This window comes from Orcinus orca, chromosome 15 (assembly GCF_937001465.1).
Source record: "Orcinus orca chromosome 15, mOrcOrc1.1, whole genome shotgun sequence".
NCBI classification, from domain to species: Eukaryota; Metazoa; Chordata; class Mammalia; order Artiodactyla; family Delphinidae; genus Orcinus; species Orcinus orca.
In genome coordinates this window covers 26,408,002-26,428,251 of record NC_064573.1, presented here as the reverse complement: position 1 = coordinate 26,428,251, position 20,250 = coordinate 26,408,002, and the positions used below count along the sequence as shown (strand labels likewise).

Here is a 20,250-nt window from a genome sequence, read left to right as displayed (position 1 = left end):
TTTTCAACCTATAGATCCTCTTCTCCTTTCTGGTTCATTCAGTGATATGAACTGGGAGAAAAATATTCTCTTTCTCCCCAAAAAAATGTCCTGTTCAATTAACTTCAATTACTGAACTGAATTATTTACAGTTTGGGTTAAGACTTTTTTTTCTCTACCTATTATTATACAGTATGAAAGCAAAGTACAAAATAAAACATCTCAGAAGGCAAATATTATTGTTGATGGATATCAACATTTCTTTTGCAAAAAGACCTTTTTTAGTTAGAAGTTTTTAAATGTACATCACACTACACACCGCAGGTTTTGAAGACTTGCATTCCTAATCTCAAGTCAACGTAGGCATCAAAACTGCCATCAACCTGACATTTACCTAAATAACTTATGAAAAGGTGAAAAATCAGATTAGCTGAGATTTAAAATTAATCCTCTTGGGAGTGGTTTCTGAGAGAAGGGCTTTTCAATTCATAGGGCTCCATTCTTAGAGTATTTTTAATTCACAATTCATTTTAGGTTTCTAATAATTGTTCCCAAATTGTTCCTGTATGGAGATATATGTGAAGCTTTTTAAATTTCCATTTAAAGCATCTCATATGCTCAGTCTTACAAACATTACTTACTTAGTGCTCTGGAATGATCAGGGTTTCTAATACCTTTCATTTTTAATCTCTGTAATAACATGGCTGATGTGAGCTGTCGTACAAGATATACAGACATGGAGTAATTCTACAAAGAAAGATAATCTGTATTAAAGATGAGAGATAATAGTCTACTTACATAAAACACTTGTCTAAGAAGCTCTGGTTTCTAAAAATAACATTCAAAATAACTTCCACAGGACAGTCAATGACTGGGAAGGGAACAAAATCAACTCAGCTACTTTAGGGAAGATGAACGCTTCATCATCTCAGTGACTGAGATATTTCTCAATCACTTATAACTTTAAAACATCTATGTGAAAGATAAAATGGCTCAGATCAGTGGTTTTCAAACTGTGTTTCTAACTTAGCAAAACTGGTGCTTTAGGGGCCACCATGGTATAAATGAAAATGCACTCTCCCATGCCCACTTCTAACTAGAATTTTCTGTTTTTATGTAATGGGGCTCTCATAATATATTCATTGAAAAATGAGATCCACTGCAGAAACAAAGTTCAAACACCTGTGGTCTAAATTAACACTTCACATACAGAGTTCCACAGTTCTAATTCTGGCAGACACTTGCTACATGGCCTTAGGCAAATCACTCGTATGAACCCAAAATCAGCTTTTGAGAAAAAAATTTGACAATTAATTCCTGTTCCCAAACGGGCATTTTACTAGGGAAGGGGAAGCTACTACAGTATATAAGACACATGAAGAAACTATAAAAATCAAAAAGACAAGGCCAGAAAATAATAGCATCCAATCCCATATTCTCTTAGATCTGGCACAAAGGAACTTTCATTAGCTATTTATAAAACTACGAAGAGATGATATACAATTTTACCTAAATGCTAAAAACCTACTTTATCATTTCATTACATTCATTCATTCAATCAATTCTACAATAAACAAAATACTTTTAATAGTTGCCAAACCAAATACTTTAAATATCACTTTTAATGTCCTGTAACAGTCCTTGCAAATATCTGAATACCCACTATAGTGTGCAAATTTAAGTCAATTAATCATTATAATTACAAGGAAAGAATATTATTCCCATTATATGACCAAAAAAACCCCACACCTGTCAGGCCTTCAATGTCTGCAATCTTTTACTCAAAAAATCTGTAAGTTCATAATCATTTCAAAAAGATATACTACTCTTCTGTTCAAATTCCTCTCACTAAGCTTTAAAGCATTAATACTTGCTCAGTTAACAATGTCCCTTATATTTGCATATAACACCCATTCTCGACATTTTATTTATTCTTTATAATAAGCAGGCCTCAGGGAATTAATCAATTTGGCCAAAATCAAACAATTTGCCAACTTGGGACTAAACCAAGATTTCCCAAATCCTTATCCAGTGCTTTACCACTGTACATTCAGTTCACACAAATAAAAAATATTAGGGATCAGTGTCTTATGATAAAAAAGTTAGAGTAAAAATTCAGAAATGAGAGCTCAAGAGAACAATCATTAAAGAGATCCTAATGTCTGTACAGTCAATACAAAAATATTCTTTATATCCAGCTCTGCAATTACCTTGGTGGTAAAACCAAATGATTCTGGCTACAAACATGACTCAACTTCTCCATCCACAAATAGGAATACTATCCTTTATTTCTATGAAACAGCAACATTAAAGCTGATGTTCAGAAGTTAACTGAAATCTCTTGCTATTCTATTATTTCAGTTATATAAACAAGCAGTTCTAAAATGGAAATCCCTTGTTGTATTAATCAGTATCTCATAATTGACAAAATGCATTTTGAGACTAAGCATCAGCAGAAACCCAGGTTCATCAACCTAAAAATACAGAGGAAATAATATAAATCTAAGTAAATATTTTCATATGGATGCCCACATGTTATTTGAAGTATCAGCTATTCATATAAAGGCTGGAACAGATTATTTCTAATCACAACATGAGTACATTTAACCAAATGTTAATCTTCTCCAAAGCCTGAGAAAGCTTTCTTTGTTCCTCTTCAAAAATTACCCCAAATTCCCAGTTTCTTAAAATACTACTTAAACACAATTGTGATTAACCATTAACTTAAGAAATACTGTAATGATACTTACTTCCTTTCTAAGAAAATAAAGAGATGATACTCAGGAAACCTTAAAGTTTTAACCTTGAAAATCTCTACATCTCTACCCTGAACTGAAAATTACTGCTTTTTGGGGTTACAAACAGAAAACTGAATGAGCTGGAGCTAGTAGCCTAAGAAAAAAACAAAGTAAATCAACACCTAGTGGGAACACTTTCATGCTACCCAGAGAAAAGAATCTTTACCTTTCCAATTTCTGACGCCCAAGAAATGGAAATCTGGTTTGGCACAGCTGAGGATAATCTAACTAAAGATGTAATATTCAAAGGGCGTCCAGGGCGCTTCTGCTCAATCCCATTTTTAGGTGGTGGTGCATAGCCCTATAACCAAGAAAGAAAAATAATTTTAAATTCTCCGTAGAGGAGCAAACATTTTCTCCAAGACGAGTACAGTATCTTGCCTAATTTCAGTCACACTTAATTACTTTTATTTTATCCTGGAAATCACATAGTCCTCACCCTAAAGTCACCAATCCAAAAGAGGAAAATGACCTTTTAAAAATGTTACAAAATATTTCACAAATCCAGAAAAATACAACAAAAAATCCATGTTCCATTAAAATTAAAGATGCTGAGATCTTGCCATATTGACTATGAATTTTTTTCCTTTTTTTAAACAATAAAGTTGCACGTCTTTACACGGATTCATCTTAGGAGCTCTAATTCATTCAAATACTAGGGGCGAGAGAGGGAAAACGAACTCTGGAAATTAAAAAAAAAAGCAAATCAGTGAATTTCAAAGGAATTATTAAAATCTTCTGAGTGATAAAAAAGCTCTCCACTGTCTTCTCTCCGAGTAGAACAGAGATTGCCATCTTTAAAACCAGGTCACGTTAACAAAGAAGAATAACCAATATTTCAATTGGCACTGAATTAGCTTGACAGCTATAATAAAATCGCTACTTATATATTTTTCTATTTTTTCTCGTAATTAAGCATTTGTTTTAAATAGTAAACAGTCTCACTTTTGATTTCACAGTACATCCAATTCTCAATTACCACAGGTTTTCAGTTTCTGATTTTCAAAACCAATACAGTTTTTAGAAAATTAAAATTTCTTAGCTGCGAAAACATCTACATATTGAAAAGCACACACCATATTTCATTGAATCTAAGATGCCAATGATGCAATTTATGTACCACTGAGAAGGAAAAAACAGTAAGTTAATGATACAACCTAATGTACTTTTTTTTCCTGCATACATATCAAGAAAACATAAGCAAAATGAACTGGCTAACATTCCTTTAGGATATACAGAAGAATCTCTTGAATCGTTTTCTCACTGTCATCAATGCATGTTTTCCACATGATACTCTCCTATATGCCACCAAGAGCTCAAGATAAAAATAATTCTTAAGGGCTTCCCTGGTGGCGCAGTGGTTGAGAGTCCGCCTGCCGGTGCAGGGGACACGGGTTCGTGCCCTGGTCCGGGAAGATCCCACATGCCGCGGAGCGGCTGGGCCCGTGAGCCATGGCCACTGAGCCTGCGCGTCCGGAGCCTGTGCTCCGCAACGGGAGAGACCACAGCAGTGAGAGGCCCGCGTACCGCAAAAAAAAAAAAAAAAACTTCTTAAAATTATATTCTACTCCACAAATATCTCTCAGATTTCCTTGCAAGTCACTGACACCCTTAGACTAACTACAAGTGTTAATGCTGACACACCCTGGATATTAAGAGAACAAAAATTTCAAATAACAGCCAGGATTCACGAACCTTCCTCAAAATGTTCCCAAGTCATTTGTTGACTGAAAAACCGATAAAGGGCAGTTAACCAGTCATGCCATGGGAATAATAACATCAGGGTTGTACAAGTGCAGGCAACAACAATATATTACAGCTGCCACCTGATCATCAGAAACTGTTAAGACACCTCTAGATTTTAAAGATGTCAAAAATATGCACCTTGGTAACAATGAGATACAGTTTTGGTGGCATCACACGGCAGAGCCCAGGTAAACAGTCTTTCACACTAGGGAACACCTTTCGCTGCCTTGTAGGAGGTAGGATAGTAATTTTTTTTTTTTTTTTTTGCGGTACGCGGGCCTCTCACCGTTGTGGCCTCTCCTGTTGCGGAGCACAGGCTCTGGACGCGCAGGCTCAGCAGCCATGGCTCACGGGCCCAGTCGCTCCGCGGCACATGGGATCTTCCCAGACCGGGGCACGAACCCGTGTCCCATGCATCGGCAGGCAGACTCTCAACCACTGCGCCACCAGGGAAGCCCGGATAGTAACTATTAAGTGTGAATTCCCATGATAACGTGTAATCTACAATGTGCAACAAGACTTTGAAAATCATTGAGAACTGTCTGAGCAGAGGAATAGAAGACAAAGAGAAGAACGTAAATAACTTTCGTTACACTATGGAAAAGGGAAATTGTGTGTGTGCGTGTGTAAAGGAGGATTATGCCCATCTAAAGTTGTTCAAGTGAAATAAAACAAAGAAGCAAACTCATAAGAAAGTCCTCTTATAAAGACTAGGAAATTGGTTCAATGAGCAACACACACAAGAAATATCAACACCAATATCTGGGTAATTGTGAATGAAACCTTTGTTTGGCCTGTTTGGGGCCTGAAAGACTAGTCTGTCTTCTGGTATGTCCACTAGTATGTTAACCAAATAAAAATAATGGCACAGGGTGTGCCAAAATGATAAAAACTCATGAACTAGTTAGACAGTAAACTCTGTAAATTGGAATTTGAGAAACCCAGCAACAACGTTGTTAGTTAATTTGACAGAAGAGAGCAATAGAAGGGAAGAGAATAAACGAGCATATAAGAATGAGGTGTTAGTAAATGCAAAACCAAATATGGTACTAGTATTATTCACCGAAACATTTTAAATCTATTCTCTACCCCCACATGACTAGTTTAATTTCATTGGTAATTCTGAGTTATCTGTGTACTTATATTCTCCCTCTGACCAACAGTATCACCTCCAGTCAACCATCAGTTACCTGATTATTGAGAACAGGATATACAGTTGACCCTTAAACAACTCGGGGGCTCGGGCACTCACCCACCACACAGTTGAAAATCCAAGTATAACTTACAGTCAGCCCTCCGAATATTCAGTTCCTCTGTACCTGAGGCACATACAATACTTTAGTACTCACTACTGAAAATAACGCAATATTTGGACCCGAGCAGTTCAAACCCATGTTGTTCAAGGGTCAACCGTAAAAGCTGAGCCTTCACATATTTCTAACAATTTTCCATATCTAAAGCAAAAATAAAATTAAGTTCATCTGACAGGAGACCTTTGGAGTAAATCTAAAGCGTTCTAAATAAAGGCTGCTGGAGAGCCACTGAAAGATTTTTTCATCAGTCTCAACCTAACACTTCAATAAAAGATATACCTAAAGAACCTTTTCTGTTCCATGCTCTGACAACATCTCATCTACTTGTAATTCTGACAAAAGATGACAGTGTTGCTCCTTTAACATTTTCCCCCTAATTTTCTAATTACCATTACTACTTTAATACTACCAACATATTTACTATTTTACTTTGTATTATAAAAATTTTCAAACATACACAAGAGTAGAAAGAACAGTAAAGTACCCACCAAACCACTTCAATAACCAACATGTTGCCAAACTTGTTTCATTTGCCTCTGGCCCAACCCGAGCCCACCCCAAAATACATACCCCCCTCCCAAAATACATACCCCACACATACACACATTTATTTTTGCCCAAGTATTTAAATGCAAGTTCTAGACATGCCATTTGACCCATACTTTTATATGCATTTTTAAAAGACCTTAAAAAAACACAAAACAGTATCACGATCTTAATTTAACCATAACTTAAAAAAATTATCTAATATCTACTTTATATTCCAATTTCTCAACCGCCTCAGAGATGTCTTTTATCTTTTTATTACTGAAACTTTCAAACCTATAGAAAAATAGGGAAAAAAGTATAACAAATTCCCATATACCTATCATCCAATTCAATAATTTACTTATAAGCAGTCTTTACCCCCATCTCAGATTATTATATAAGGTATCCCAGACACATTACTTTATCCATACATAGTTTGGTATATATGATGTCGTTTTACAGTTTGAATCGGAATCCAAACTTGACCCTCACAGTGTGCTCAGTTGTTTCTGAAGTCTCCTTTATTCTATATTAAAGAATAATTTTTATTCTCTCCCACCCCCTGCCTCCAAGTCTACTCCTTTTCCAATGCTGTCGTTGGAGACCCCAGGGCTTCTGACCTGAAGAATGACCTCCTCTTCTGTATTAGACAGACTGCTTCCTCACAGTATGAAAGTATGATACTCCCATGTTTTAAGCTGGTAATTAGTTGTACAGGCTTGACCAAACTCAGGTTCAAATTTTCAGGCACAAAAACTACATAAGGAATGTTATGTTCTTCCTATTGTACCACATCATGAGGCACAGAATGTCTGTTTGCCCCATTTTCAGTGATGTAAAGGTTGATCAGTTCACCTGATGTAGGCCTGATCCTTCCACTATAAAGTTCCGCATCCAGCTTTGACCTAATGGTTTTAGTATCCATTGACGATGGTTACCAAGATCCATTATATGATTACGGATTACAAAAAAAGTTTTTAAATCCATTCTTCCTTTTGCTTATATTCATTGAAATCTTTCCATAAAGAACTTGATCACAGAAACATTTGTTACTCTGAAATCAATGATTCTCTCCCTTAACCAGTTTTTAGAGTAGTGAGTTGATGTAACCTCCAAAGGTTTATTTTAGCATAATTATAAACTCATTTATATATTTGATAATTTTGAGTCCACTTAAATATTATTTTTTTAGATGCCAATATTATCCCATCTTAGGCCAAGGGAATCTCTTCAAATTGGTGTGTGTGCGTGTTTCAAAAGAAGAATATATTGACTTTACTTCAGGCCAGATTTACTGTGAGGCAGACGGTCGGTGTAACTAATATATGCAGGAAAAAAATAATATATCAGCAAAAAGAAATCCACAAACTCAGAGAATACACTGAGATAATGGCACTAGTACTAATAAGTCTCCTGCTACACCGAGAGGAAATACTTAGGAGATCTTTTTCAGCTGAACTGTAAGCACACATTCTCTCCACTCTTTGGAATCTTTCCAAGAAATACTACCCCATGTCAACCCACCTCCACACCCCAATCTTACAGCTCCACAGGTTTACATAAATTTCTCAAAATCTGTTTAAAAGGAAAAATAATTCAGCCTCTCAAAATAACTCTCCAAGCAAAGAATTTTTCTCTCTTCTACCCTTAAAAGCATGTAATTTTCTCATTTGGCTGTCAGTGTGTATGCTTGCAGTGCTTGAGTAAAAGGTGAAGGTGTGGGGAAGATTATCAGAGGCAGTTTCACTTGTGTCTGTCCACTCTGCACTTATCGTTCTACAAGTCCTGCTATGAACTGCTTACTGTCATCTCTGTATCAAGGGACTGGAAAAATCAAGGGATAAAGATGTCTTTTAAAACTCAGCATCTTGATGTGGGTAAAACAGCACATAAACTGCTTTCATCACTATTTGACCCTTAAGAATCCAGGGACACATTGCTGTTATCAAGGTAACACCATTTCCCATTCAGTTTACTCTTTGTTCATCATGGATCCATAATGACTGCATACTACAATAAGGTCATACACGTAGACACTTGTTCCCAGACACAAATTCGAATTTATTCAGAGCTCTAATGGGAAATCCCATGACTTACTCCTCCAGGATCTGTTTTATGATAAACCAGGATCATGGGCAAGGACCACATGTCGAATTTCTTTGTGGCCTGTTGATGCTTCTTACAATTGGAACAAAGTCCCTGAAGATCTCCATGGTGGTGAAGAGCACACTTCTTCTTCTCAGGCAGCAGTACACTCACATGATTCTCATAAATCTGCTTCATGCTAGTAAAGGCTCCATATTACATTATCCCAAACAACAGCAATTGTGGATCAAGGGGAGGTCTCAGCAGTTTTTCATCAGTTGCATGTAAATTTATGTCAACTGTTCCACAGGAGTTCACAGGGCTGAAGACGAAAAACCTGGGAAAGACTGGCATCTGGTCTTTGGGATGGTCCTATTAGGGTCAGGCAAGCTCACCCTTGCCCCCATCATCACCCCATTGCCTTCTGTTTGTGAAATCTGTTTTGAAATCCTTTGTCCTAATGCTCACCTTTCTTCACCTCCCTCACAAGTGCTCCTGGAGCCACTGCAGGACTCTGGCTCCAGAGGTGAGTGCAAGACTCATCAGACAAAGGGTGTTTCACGTAGTAGCTGATGTGTTCACAAACAGCCTAGTATAAGTACTCAACGGTTAGGTAGTGCTTTTGGTAAGAAAGCAGCAGTGACTGAGTAACAATGTCCCAGAGGAAGTGCTCAACTGCCTAATTTCTTCTCTCTCAAAAGTCCTGGAAGAATGACAAATTCAGAGCTATCCATAGTGGTGCTGCAGATCTCATAGATGAAAATATTATAGCAAAAATACTGGTCCACCTGGAAGATTGTGTGGAACGTGTGTATACACATCTGTCACTGTCATATTTTCTGAAGCAATGCCAGAGTTTAGGTAGAGCCTCACACATTTCAGACACGACCCCCCAGCACTGGCACATATAATACTGGATAGATCTTCAAGGTGGGTCTATAGACAGCAAGAAGATCATCATAATTAGATATTTCTAAGGAGAATGAGAGAGTTAAATAGCAATAAAAGTCAAAGGTCAAAAGAAATCTTAGCCCATCATCGACAAAGAAAATTGGATATGAAAAGCAATGGAAAATGTGCTATCATTCCAAAACCCCAGGTTCCCTTTGCTACACATCTGGCCACCCAGTGGCATCCTTCAGCTCCAAGTAAGGCTGCTTCTTCCCTTGGTTTAGATCGTTATATGATCCATCCAGATAAAAGACAGCTCCTGAGATCTGTTGTTGCTTATGGCCAGAAACCCAAGAGACAAAATGTCCCACTGGGGTTTGAACATGCACAAGGCCATGTAAGCATTCCTCCCCACCATAACTGCTCAGCCTCTGAAATTTCCCCTTTCATCCCCAGAAAACTCTCTTTCATGATTTCAGCCTCACAGACATCTTTCAGAAAGAGTAGGCAGTCGTGCAGTATTGCTCAAGCCCTATAAAATGCATGAAACACGTTATTTCTCAGGTCTCTAAACCCACAGGCTACGCATGAGAGAAATGAGACTCGTGACAACCAAGAAGTCACATCTTTGACTGGCAGGGTCAGCCTTGGCCATTGACCATCTTCACTTTGGGCTTCAACTACAACCACTTGGCCCTGGTACAGCCTGCTCACAGCTGTTGCGCATATACTTATTCCAGAGACAAGTCTTGTGCCCAGCAGGGATGCTAAACAGCTGCCCCATCTCTATCTCAACAGTCACATGGTATCTGCTTTACTGAAATGGCAGCTTAACATAATGGTGGAATCACTGTTCTCACAACACTTCTTCAGTTAAGATACATATCCACTCTGTAGGGCTTGAAAAACAGGCCATGCTCTACTACTATTGTGATTAAGGCTTTACTTCCACACAGCTGTACCAAATTAGTAACTTAGTCCAAACCTCAGTGGAGACAGATACATAGTGCTGTTCAACAATTAATTGTTATATTAAGATTTGACTAACAGGATTTGAAGAGTCTGGAGCTATCTAACAGGTCAGAAGCAGGCTATACACACTGAGAGAGAGAGTGTGTGTGTGTATCTCCCAGGTGCTGAAGCCCATATACTACTTCACTGCTTAAACAATAGGTTGTCAATCAAATATCACTGCATCCATCCCCCAAGTGTGCACCATCAAGGCTCAAGCTCAGAATCCTTAATCTCCATGTCCAGTCGCTCTCAGCAGCCTCTAACTTTCATCATCTCATCCATGGCTGAGGCCCAGCTCATTCAGACATCCACTACAACATGCTGCCCTACATATGCAGGTCCTGCCCTGCTACTATGCCATTTGATATGATCTGAAGAGTCTTTCACAGCTTCCTCGCTACCGGGCACAAGATGCTTCAAGCTCATCTTTTCCATCTCCCCCAAACCTGGAATCAGCCACTTCCCCAAGGAGCCATGAATCTCTCTAGTGGAAAACAGTATTTAATGCTGGGACTGTTCATTGGTACTAAGTGATCACTATTTCTAGGCCTTGTTAGTATTTATAATAAACTTACATACAAAAGCCTGTGAATAAAAAGCAACTTACAGGCAAAGGAAACAGCTTCCCATTTACTTTTATACAGAGACTATTGGGATAGTTATCTTCTTGAGGGCAACTCGTCTCTGCCAGGCAAAGTCTGCATTAAAGAAAAAAAAGAAATACTCTTAAATAGTGTACTCAAACATGCTTATGTATTTACAAATTCAGGACTATATACATATAGTTACAAGTATAAAATTAAAGTAACAAGAAAATTTCAAACTCACCTCAACTGAACTTGGACTGTATAATCTCTCCTACCACCTGGCAAAAAATCCCTGTTGGAAAGAGAAAAAAATTGGGTTAAGAAAACACAACTAGAATTCACAGAAACATTCTCAACAGAAAAAAGCATTATTGGTATTTTTACTCTTAGTCCTTAAAAAATGAACACTACCTTACCAATAGCACAAGGCTTAATTAAAACTGTAGTTATGAAAGCCCTCATTTGCTTAACATTTAGTCTTGTCTTTATGGCAATTTTAAAGTATTTTCAATTCATGGGAACTTTCGCAATACAATTTTTATTTCAACAGACAACAGACTTGGTTACAGGAAAAGGAGCATGGTTCTAAAAGCGTTTAATAAATTAATTGTTTACTTACAGTGGTTCTGAAGCCTTGGCCGAGCATTCTAATCACTTGCAAATTTTGTTTGAATACACAGGCCCACTCATCAGATATTCTTATTGCTTCTGAAGCACAGTCTGAGCATTAGTAGTTTTTACAACTCCTCAGGTGATTCTAATAAAGAACTAGGCTAGAGAACTGGTGTCTAGAGCCTCAGAACCTCTATACCACAGCAACTTCATAACTATGTACCCGAATAAGGAAACAGAATCTCTTAAAATTTCTAGATGAGAACCTAACAGAGTCCCATGTGAAATATCTCTGGGGATGGAACCTCCTAAACACTTGCCACTCAAAATGGAGTCCACAATGAAGCAGCATTGTAACTGCTTGGGAGCTTCTTAGTTAGAAACGCAGAATCTCAGGCTCCACTCCAAAACTACAGAATTAGAATCTGAATTTTAGTAAGATTCCCAAAGTGACATGTATTCACTTTACAGTTTAAGAAATCTTCTCCTTAGCCATTATCATAAATCCTGGACTGCGTCAGAGAGAAGATCATTAGAGATTAGTCCTGTCTTGAGAGTACATATAGCCCTCCATCTTGTTCCAACTTGCTTCTTACTGCTTCCAATTCTCTATGTTCACTGGAAGGCAGTAAAGCACAGTAGTGATCAGCCTGAGTTCCATAGTCCCAAACTGTATGACCCTGGGCAAATTACCTAACCTTTCTGTGCCTCAGTTACATCTGTTAAAGATGGAAAATTACTACATCTACTTCATGAAGTTGTTGTGACAAACGTGTTAATACTACATGTGAAGTGCCTGGATATAAGAAGTGCTCAACAAGTGTGAGCAGCTGGCTGCTATTATTGTTAACTGTTTCTCTTGCCAGTAGTAGCTTCCACATTTCTCAAATGCCTATTCAAAATATCCTAGACAACACTGACCTCTTGAGAGTAACTCATATCATTCTGCTCATTAAAATCAAGAAACACTGCAAAGTCTGGGTGCTGGAGCATCAAAGACAAATAAGACATAATATTTGCTCTCAAAGGTCTCATATGCTAGTAAGTAACAAATATATACAACTAAAATAATATGTGGTAAGTGTTACAGTACATTATGAAAAATAAGTGTTACAGAAAAGAGGGAAATTCAATTTTGTCTTGAAAGTTCAAGGCAGTTACCCCAATCAGTCCAAACAAATTAGAAAACAGGGTTTGTACAGCAGTGGTTCTATTTCCACGTAGAGAGACACACTTCCATCAGTAACAGTGTCTTCACTAGTAGGGTGATTCTCAACAGAAGGAAAGGTGAGTATCAACCAGAGATACATGGCAGAAACTTGTTAGGTTGGGAACATAATTTTCAAAAAGAGAAAAGACAAAAGATGAACCTAGAAAGATAAATGGGAGAATGTTATAAAGGGTTTTGAATGGTTCACTAAGGATTTATACTTTATTCCAGTAAGGGAAATTAACATAAACTGGGAAATGCAATGTGTTACAGATCTTCACAAATGTGACGAGTAATGACTAAGCATCTTCTGACATTCATTTTCTGCCAGTCACTGCTCTAGGAACTTGCACATGTTGAACTCATTTATCAGCTATAAAGGCATTTACTATATGCCAGGCACTGTGACAGGCTCTGAGAATATAAAAATGAGTAAGAGATGTTGAATTTACAAACTTCTTAGTGAAACCAAGTAGTCAAATAAATGCTTTAATAGAAAATAAGTACATAGGAGTAGTACAGAGAGAGACAAATGATGAATTTGGGGAAATGTGAAAAGGCATCACAGAAGAGGGAAGACTTGAACTGGCCCTTAAAACATGACTCAGGTTTGCCAAACAGAGTAAGGAGGAAGAGTATATGCAAAGATGCACAGCTATGAAAGTCTAGCTAGAGTACAGGCTGCTAAAGAAGAGTGACAGGAGATGAGATGATTAAAAAAAGTTTAGTAGATCCTACAGAGGCCACTTCTGCAAAGTCGAGAAACAAAACTAACCTACCACATACATAAAAATACAAAGAGCAACTTAGACAAAATGAGATGGCAGAGGAACATTTTCCAGATGAAGGAACGAGATAAAACTCCAGAAGAAAAACTACGTGAAGCAGAGATAGGCAATCTACCCAAGAAAGAGTAATGATTGCAAGATGATCGAAGAATTTGGGAGAAGAATGGATGCACAGGGTGAGAAGTTAGAAGTTTTTAACAGAGTTAGAAAATATAGTGAACAACCAGAGATGAAGAATATAATAACTGAAATGAAAAATATACTAGAAGGAATCAACAACAGACTAAATGATACAGAGGAATGGATCAGTGGGCTGGAAGACAGTAGCAGAAATCACTGCCACTGAACAGAAAAAAGAAAAAAGAATGAAGAGAAATGAGGATAGTTTAAGAAACCTCTGGGACATCAAAAATCACTAATAATTCACATTATAGGGGCCCCCAAAAGGAGAAGAGAAAGAGAAAGGGCCTGAGAACATATTTGAAGACATAACAGCTGAAAACTTCCTTAAGGTGGAAAAGGAAGGAAAAATAAACAAATGGGACCTAATCAAATATAAAAGCTTTTACAAAGCAAAGTAAACCATCCACAAAACAAAAAGACAATGTACGGAATGGCAGAAAATATTTGCAGATGATATGACTGATAAGGAATCAATATCCAACATTTATAAACAGCTCATACAACTCAACATAAAAAAAAACCCGATTAAAAAATGAACAGAACCGAACAGACTTTTTTCCAAAAAGGAAATGCAGATGGCCAACAACATTGTTAATCATCAGAGAAATGTAAGTCAAAACTACAATGAGGTATCACCTCACATGAGTCAGAAGGGCTATCATCAAAAAGTCTACAAATAATAAATGCTGGAGAAGGTGTGGAGGAAAAGGAACCCTGCTACACTGTTGGTGGGAATGCAAATTGGTGCAGCCACTATGGAGTACAGTGTGGAGGTTCCCTTAAAAACTAGTTACCATATGATCCAGCAATCCCACTCCCAGGCATATATCCAGGAGACAAACACTCTTAATTCAAAAAGATACATGCACCCCAACGTTCACAGCAGCACTACAATAGTCAAGACATGGAAGCAACCTAAGTGTCCATCAACAGATGAATGGATAAAGAAGATACAGATACACACAGACACACACACACACACACACAAACACAATGGAGTATTACTCAGCCATAAAAAGAATAAAATATTGTCATTTTTAGCAACATGGGTGGACCAAGAGATTATCATACTAAGTGAAGTAAGTCAGACAGAGAAAGACAAATATTATATACCACTTATATGTGGAATCTAAAAAAAATAACACAAATGAACTTATTTACAAAACAGAAAACAAACTCACAGACACAGAAAACAGACTTACGGTTTTCAAAAGGGAAAGAGGGCTAGGGGTAGGGATAAATTAAGAGTATGGGATTAAAAGATACCACCATATATATAAAATAGATAATAAGGATTTACAGTACAGCACATGGAACTATATTCAATATCTTGTAACAACCTATAATGGAAAAGAATCTATAAAAGATACATATAGGGCTTCCCTGGTGGCGCAGTGGTTGAGAGTCCGTCTGCCGATGCAGGGGACACGGGTTCGTGCCCCGGTCTGGGAAGATCCCATGTGCCGCGGAGCGGCTGGGCCCGTGAGCCATGGCCGCTGAGCCTGTGCGTCCGGAGCCTGTGCTCCGCAAAGGGAGAGGCCACAACAGTGAGAGGCCCGCGTACCGCAAAAAAAAAAAAAAAAAAAAAGATACATATATATCTGAATAACTTAGCTGCACCTCCCCCTGAAATTGATGCAATACTGTAAATCAACTATACTTCAATTTAAAAAATTAAATTTTAAAAAAAGAAGATGAGTAGAGTAGGATGTTGAAGAGAATTGTCAAGCAATGGAGTATGGACTTCATAAGGTTTTTAAGCACAAGAAAGAAAAAACTGAATGGGCTTTAGAAAGATCACTTGGTCAGCTGGGAGAGTTAGGAGGTCATTACAATTGTATAGGCAAAAGATGAGGGCTTGAAAGTTATTTAAACATAAATATCACTGAATGATATTTAGGGATAATAACTGATAGGACTCAGTGACTGACTAGATACAGGTAGGATAAGGGGACCTAGGATGGTACCCAGGTTTCGGAATGGGGCAACTGGATAGATGGTGATGCTACTCACCAGGATAAGCAGAGGTAGAGCCAGTAATGGCATTCAACCCCCAACCATTGAGTGAGGTGGTGATTATTTTTCCAATTTTACACACTGGGTAAATAAGATTCAATAGGCTTTAGGAACTTACCTAGGGGCTGACAGACTTAAATGATTGAGCCAGAATTCACATTCCAATTGATACTACTCTAAAGACCATGCTAACTCCCTCAAAGGTAGAGTTAATTCAAGTTTGAAATCTTGAAAGAGACATAAAAGAAGGATCAACAGAGTGTAGCAAACTGAGGGGATGTGGTAGATGAAGTATGGGATAATACAAAGAGGCCTGTCCAGGCAGATCCCATGCCATTAATGAAATAGGCAATAAACTGAAATATATACTAAGCAAAAATCTCTTTGAAGCCAGTTAATAAAAAAAAAAAAAAAAGCACATCCACGGATACTATCACAGAGCAGTGAGAAGAGAATCACACGCTGATTTCGGGAACATGCAAGAGATGTCAGTGTAAGAAACTGAGAGAGCATGATTACAGAGGCAATGGTACCCAATGGAAGGAGTGGTGCTATAGCCAAGAACAGAGCTGAACTCACTATTCAATAGTTATAAGATGTAATAGAAAAAAAACCAACCCAAACCTGAATGTATTCACGCCTCTGGTTTACACCTTATCACCATTACAGGCAAAGGGGAGGAGCTGGATGCACAGCAGTTCTCAAATTTGCACACTGGAAACACCTGGGGAGCTTTAAAAACTACTGCTGTTTGGGTTCCACCCTCAGAGATTCTAATTTAATTGGTATGAATGAAATCTGGGTATTTGGAGTCTTAAAGGCTCCCCAGTTGATTCTAATATGCAGCAAAATTTGAGAACCATAGGGATAGAAGTCAAATGATACCACAAGGTGCACAATTATCCAAATCCAGAATGTGTAATATGCTAACAGAGTCAAATGAACCACTTTTTTCCAAAGAAAGTGGTAGGAAGTACTGTAAGAGCAGAACCAGAGCTCCTTGGAGAGGTTATCTTTCCAGAACTGGGGCAGAGAAAATAAAAGATGAGCCTGGAGCAGTAAAGTAGTCCTCAGAAATGCGTGGAGACATATCAAAAGGGCATAGGAGCCAACCTGAAAGAATGGCCAATAGCCAAAGGTAGAACAGTTTGAGCAACAATATGAATTATATAGCACTGGATTATAACCCAGAGTACTCCAGGGCCCACACAGATACAAGCAAGTAACTGAATAAATAAATGTGGGGCAAGGGACGGCCCTTCCTTACAAAAGAATAACTGCAATGTGGAAAAGAATAATAACAACAGAAAAATCACATCATTGGAACACAAGAGTGTTTATGATGAAGTAAGTACTGAAGGCAAGATCCATGAGTGAATGCTAAATTGGTGGGAAAAATTTGAAGATAAACAGAATATGTGCCTAGTCTCAAAATATCTCCCCCAAGATATTTATTAATAACAAAGGAAAAAAACAGCAACTTTACAGTGCAGAAGTCTGGTGAACAGTACCTTACCCAAGTGATCAAAATTAACATCACCAAATATAAGATGTATCAATATTATGGAGCACTGTTATGATACACTGAGAAGGGCATATGACTTGAGGTACTCTTGCTAAAAATGCATAATCTCAATCTAATCATGACAAAACATCAGACAAACCCAAACTGAGGAACGTTCTACAAAATACCTGATCAGTACTCCACAAAAATATCGAAAGTTAAGAAAGAGAAGAAAACACTAAGAAACCATCACAGACTGAAAGAGACTAATGACACAACCATTAAATGTGATTTGGGATCTTGGATTGGATCCAGGAACAGAAATTAATTAGCAGAAATACTGATGAGGGCTTCCCTGGTGGCGCAGTGGCTGAGAGTCCGCCTGCCGATGCAAGGCACATGGGTTCGTGCCCCGGTCCGGGAAGATCCCACATGCCGCAGAGCGGCTGGGCCCGTGAGCCATGGCCGCTGAGCCTGCGCGTCTGGAGCCCGTGCTCCGCGACGGGAGAGGCCACAACAGTGAGAGGCCCGCGTACCACAAAACAAAAAACAAAACACAAAAACTGATGAAACCTGAATAAAGACTGTAGTTTAGTTAATAGTATTACACCAAGGTTAATTTCTTGGTTTTGATAACTGCACTTACAATTATGCAACATGGTAATATTAAAGGAACTGGCTGAAGAGTATTATCTACTACTTTCACATCTTTTCTATAAACCTAAGATTACTTCAAAGTAAAAAGTTTTTTTTTAAATCTTGGGAGACATAAAAGTCAAAATAATACATGTCTGAATACTGAAGAACAACTGAGAAAATTTCAATATAGGGTAGACACTTTTATATTAAAGAATTATTAATTTTTTAGTGTGATTACATTAAAAATTAGAGATGTATCTTGAGGTATTTCTGGGTGAGACTACACGATGTCTGCAATTTCCTTTAAAATATTTCAGGAAAAAAGTTGAGGAGTGGTCACATACAGATTCCAAAATGTTGATAATTATTAAACCTAGGTAATGGGTACCAAACTGTTACTTCTGCTTCTTAGGAAGGAGATTTTTTACTATTTGATTACCCAACTCTGAAAAGGTTGGAGTTTGCATGCACATGTGTATGTGTGTTTTGTCTTCTTTGCCGGTAGGATCACAAATAGCCTTACTTTTATGGTTAATTTTTTTTTAATTTTTATTGTGGTTAAATATTCATAGGATAAAATTTATCATGTTAACCATCTTAAAGTGTATAGTTCTATGGCTTTAAGTACATTCACAGTATACCATCACCACCATCCATCTGCAGAACATGATTAAAATTTTTAATTGAAAATAATTATTTAAATTTTAGTCATTCATTTTTTTTGACTAGTTAATACATTCACATAGTTCAAACTTCAAAAAGATACAAAAAAGGATATAAAGTGAAGAGACTCCCCCAATTCCGACCCCGGCCACCTGATTCCCTCCTCCAGAGGCAGCTTATCATATTTGTCCAGACATATTTTATGCACTTAAGCAAATTACACACACACACCTTTTTAAGGCAAACGGTACATATTATTCACAATTCCATGCTGAGTAAATAATCTCCTTCCTTCAAAGGCCCACCCAACACCCTAAAGAAGCTTTCCCAGACCACCAACGTTAATAGTAATCTTCTCCTATAAATCAGCTCTTATTTGTCATTACTGAATTGGCTCTTTTCATGCTGGCTCTTGCAATGCCAACAATCATTTTAGGTATATGAGCTAGTTCACTAGCGAGACTGCAAGCAACTTGTAGAAAAGAGGCATGTCATACAATACAGTGTTTTGTACCTAATAAACACTTAGTAAATGTTCTCAAGCAAGGAATCATCAATGAATAACAAACAAAACTTAATAATAATGATATGGCTTGGATATAAAATATAATTTTTCATTTATCCTATTAATTTTTTAGTTGGTTTATTACTATCCCCAAGATTGAAAGTACTTCCAATTTATAAAAACTGCCTGCAATGTCTTGCCCCTGGTGGACATGAACTCCATCAAGCTACATTCATTTTACTTCTTTGATAATTTCCTCCTCTAAATTTTCTCTACTTTTCCTAAAACCTCTATTATTTGGATATTGGGTCTTTTGGACTAATCCTTAGTACTGTCTCTTTTTTTTTCTTTTAATCGTATTTTTCAACACTTTGTCTTTTTCCCTTTTGTGGGAGAGCCAGACTATCTAAGCACTACTTTTTGGGAGCTCAAATTTTACCAGGTCAAGTTATAAAATCATTCTGAGACTTTGTTGAGAGCAGTGATGTGATTAACGAAAGAATCTAAAGCTGTGTGTGTCCCATACTCTTCCACATAACAACAGTGCATCTTCAAGATATCAGGATGTTTAATAGAGAGAGAGGCCCATAAATTTGGATCCACCACCCTGGGAGATTGACAATACACATTAACATATTAAAGACTGAAAAGTCTGGCTTTAAGAACTTATGTACCTACGTTGAATACAGAATTTCCAAAACTTAACTGCTGAATCTTTACTTTTTAAAAACTCCTATTAACATCTCAGAGAAGGTGAGTGTTCTAATGAAGAGCTGAAAGGATGCAAAAAACCTCTAATTTGCTCAACTCTTTGTTCCAACTTTTAACTCTACAATCCCAGAAAATCATGTGACCTCCGGGAGTCTCAGTTTTCTTATGCTAAATTTTTCTAAAGTCTTATAAATAATATATTATTAACACCAAGGATGACTATATTTTTAACTGGGAAAGTATATACTACAGATTTCCTTTTCTTTCCTCCTATCTCTTAGTTCATTTGCTCTTTATAAATGTGTTTAAGTTTACCCTATTTTTTGAAATGGAAAAGCTAAGAGTATTTTTCATAATTGTTTTCATATTTCTGCTAATTTTTTGGTCTAGGTGAGCATATAGCTCAGAATGGTCCCAGTTTATGTTCTTATCCCAGAAAAAATTATTAATAATATCCATTTTCACTCTAAAAATGCCT

General features: G+C 37.4%; 1 protein-coding gene across 14 annotated transcripts in view; it reads right to left on the bottom strand.

Moving 5' to 3' along the window:
* PIAS2 (protein inhibitor of activated STAT 2) overlaps positions 1-20,250 on the bottom strand; it is a 93,050-nt gene that overhangs the window by 40,503 nt on the left and 32,297 nt on the right. For all 14 annotated transcript variants that reach the window (XM_049697876.1, XM_049697877.1, XM_033421355.2 and 11 more), the window contains 4 exons: positions 11,183-11,233; positions 10,962-11,052; positions 2,944-3,078; positions 621-726 (listed from right to left, as the gene is read on the bottom strand). In XM_049697876.1, coding sequence (XP_049553833.1) covers positions 621-726; positions 2,944-3,078; positions 10,962-11,052; positions 11,183-11,233 — 383 coding nt within the window. The remainder of the gene's footprint in view (positions 1-620; positions 727-2,943; positions 3,079-10,961; positions 11,053-11,182; positions 11,234-20,250) is intronic.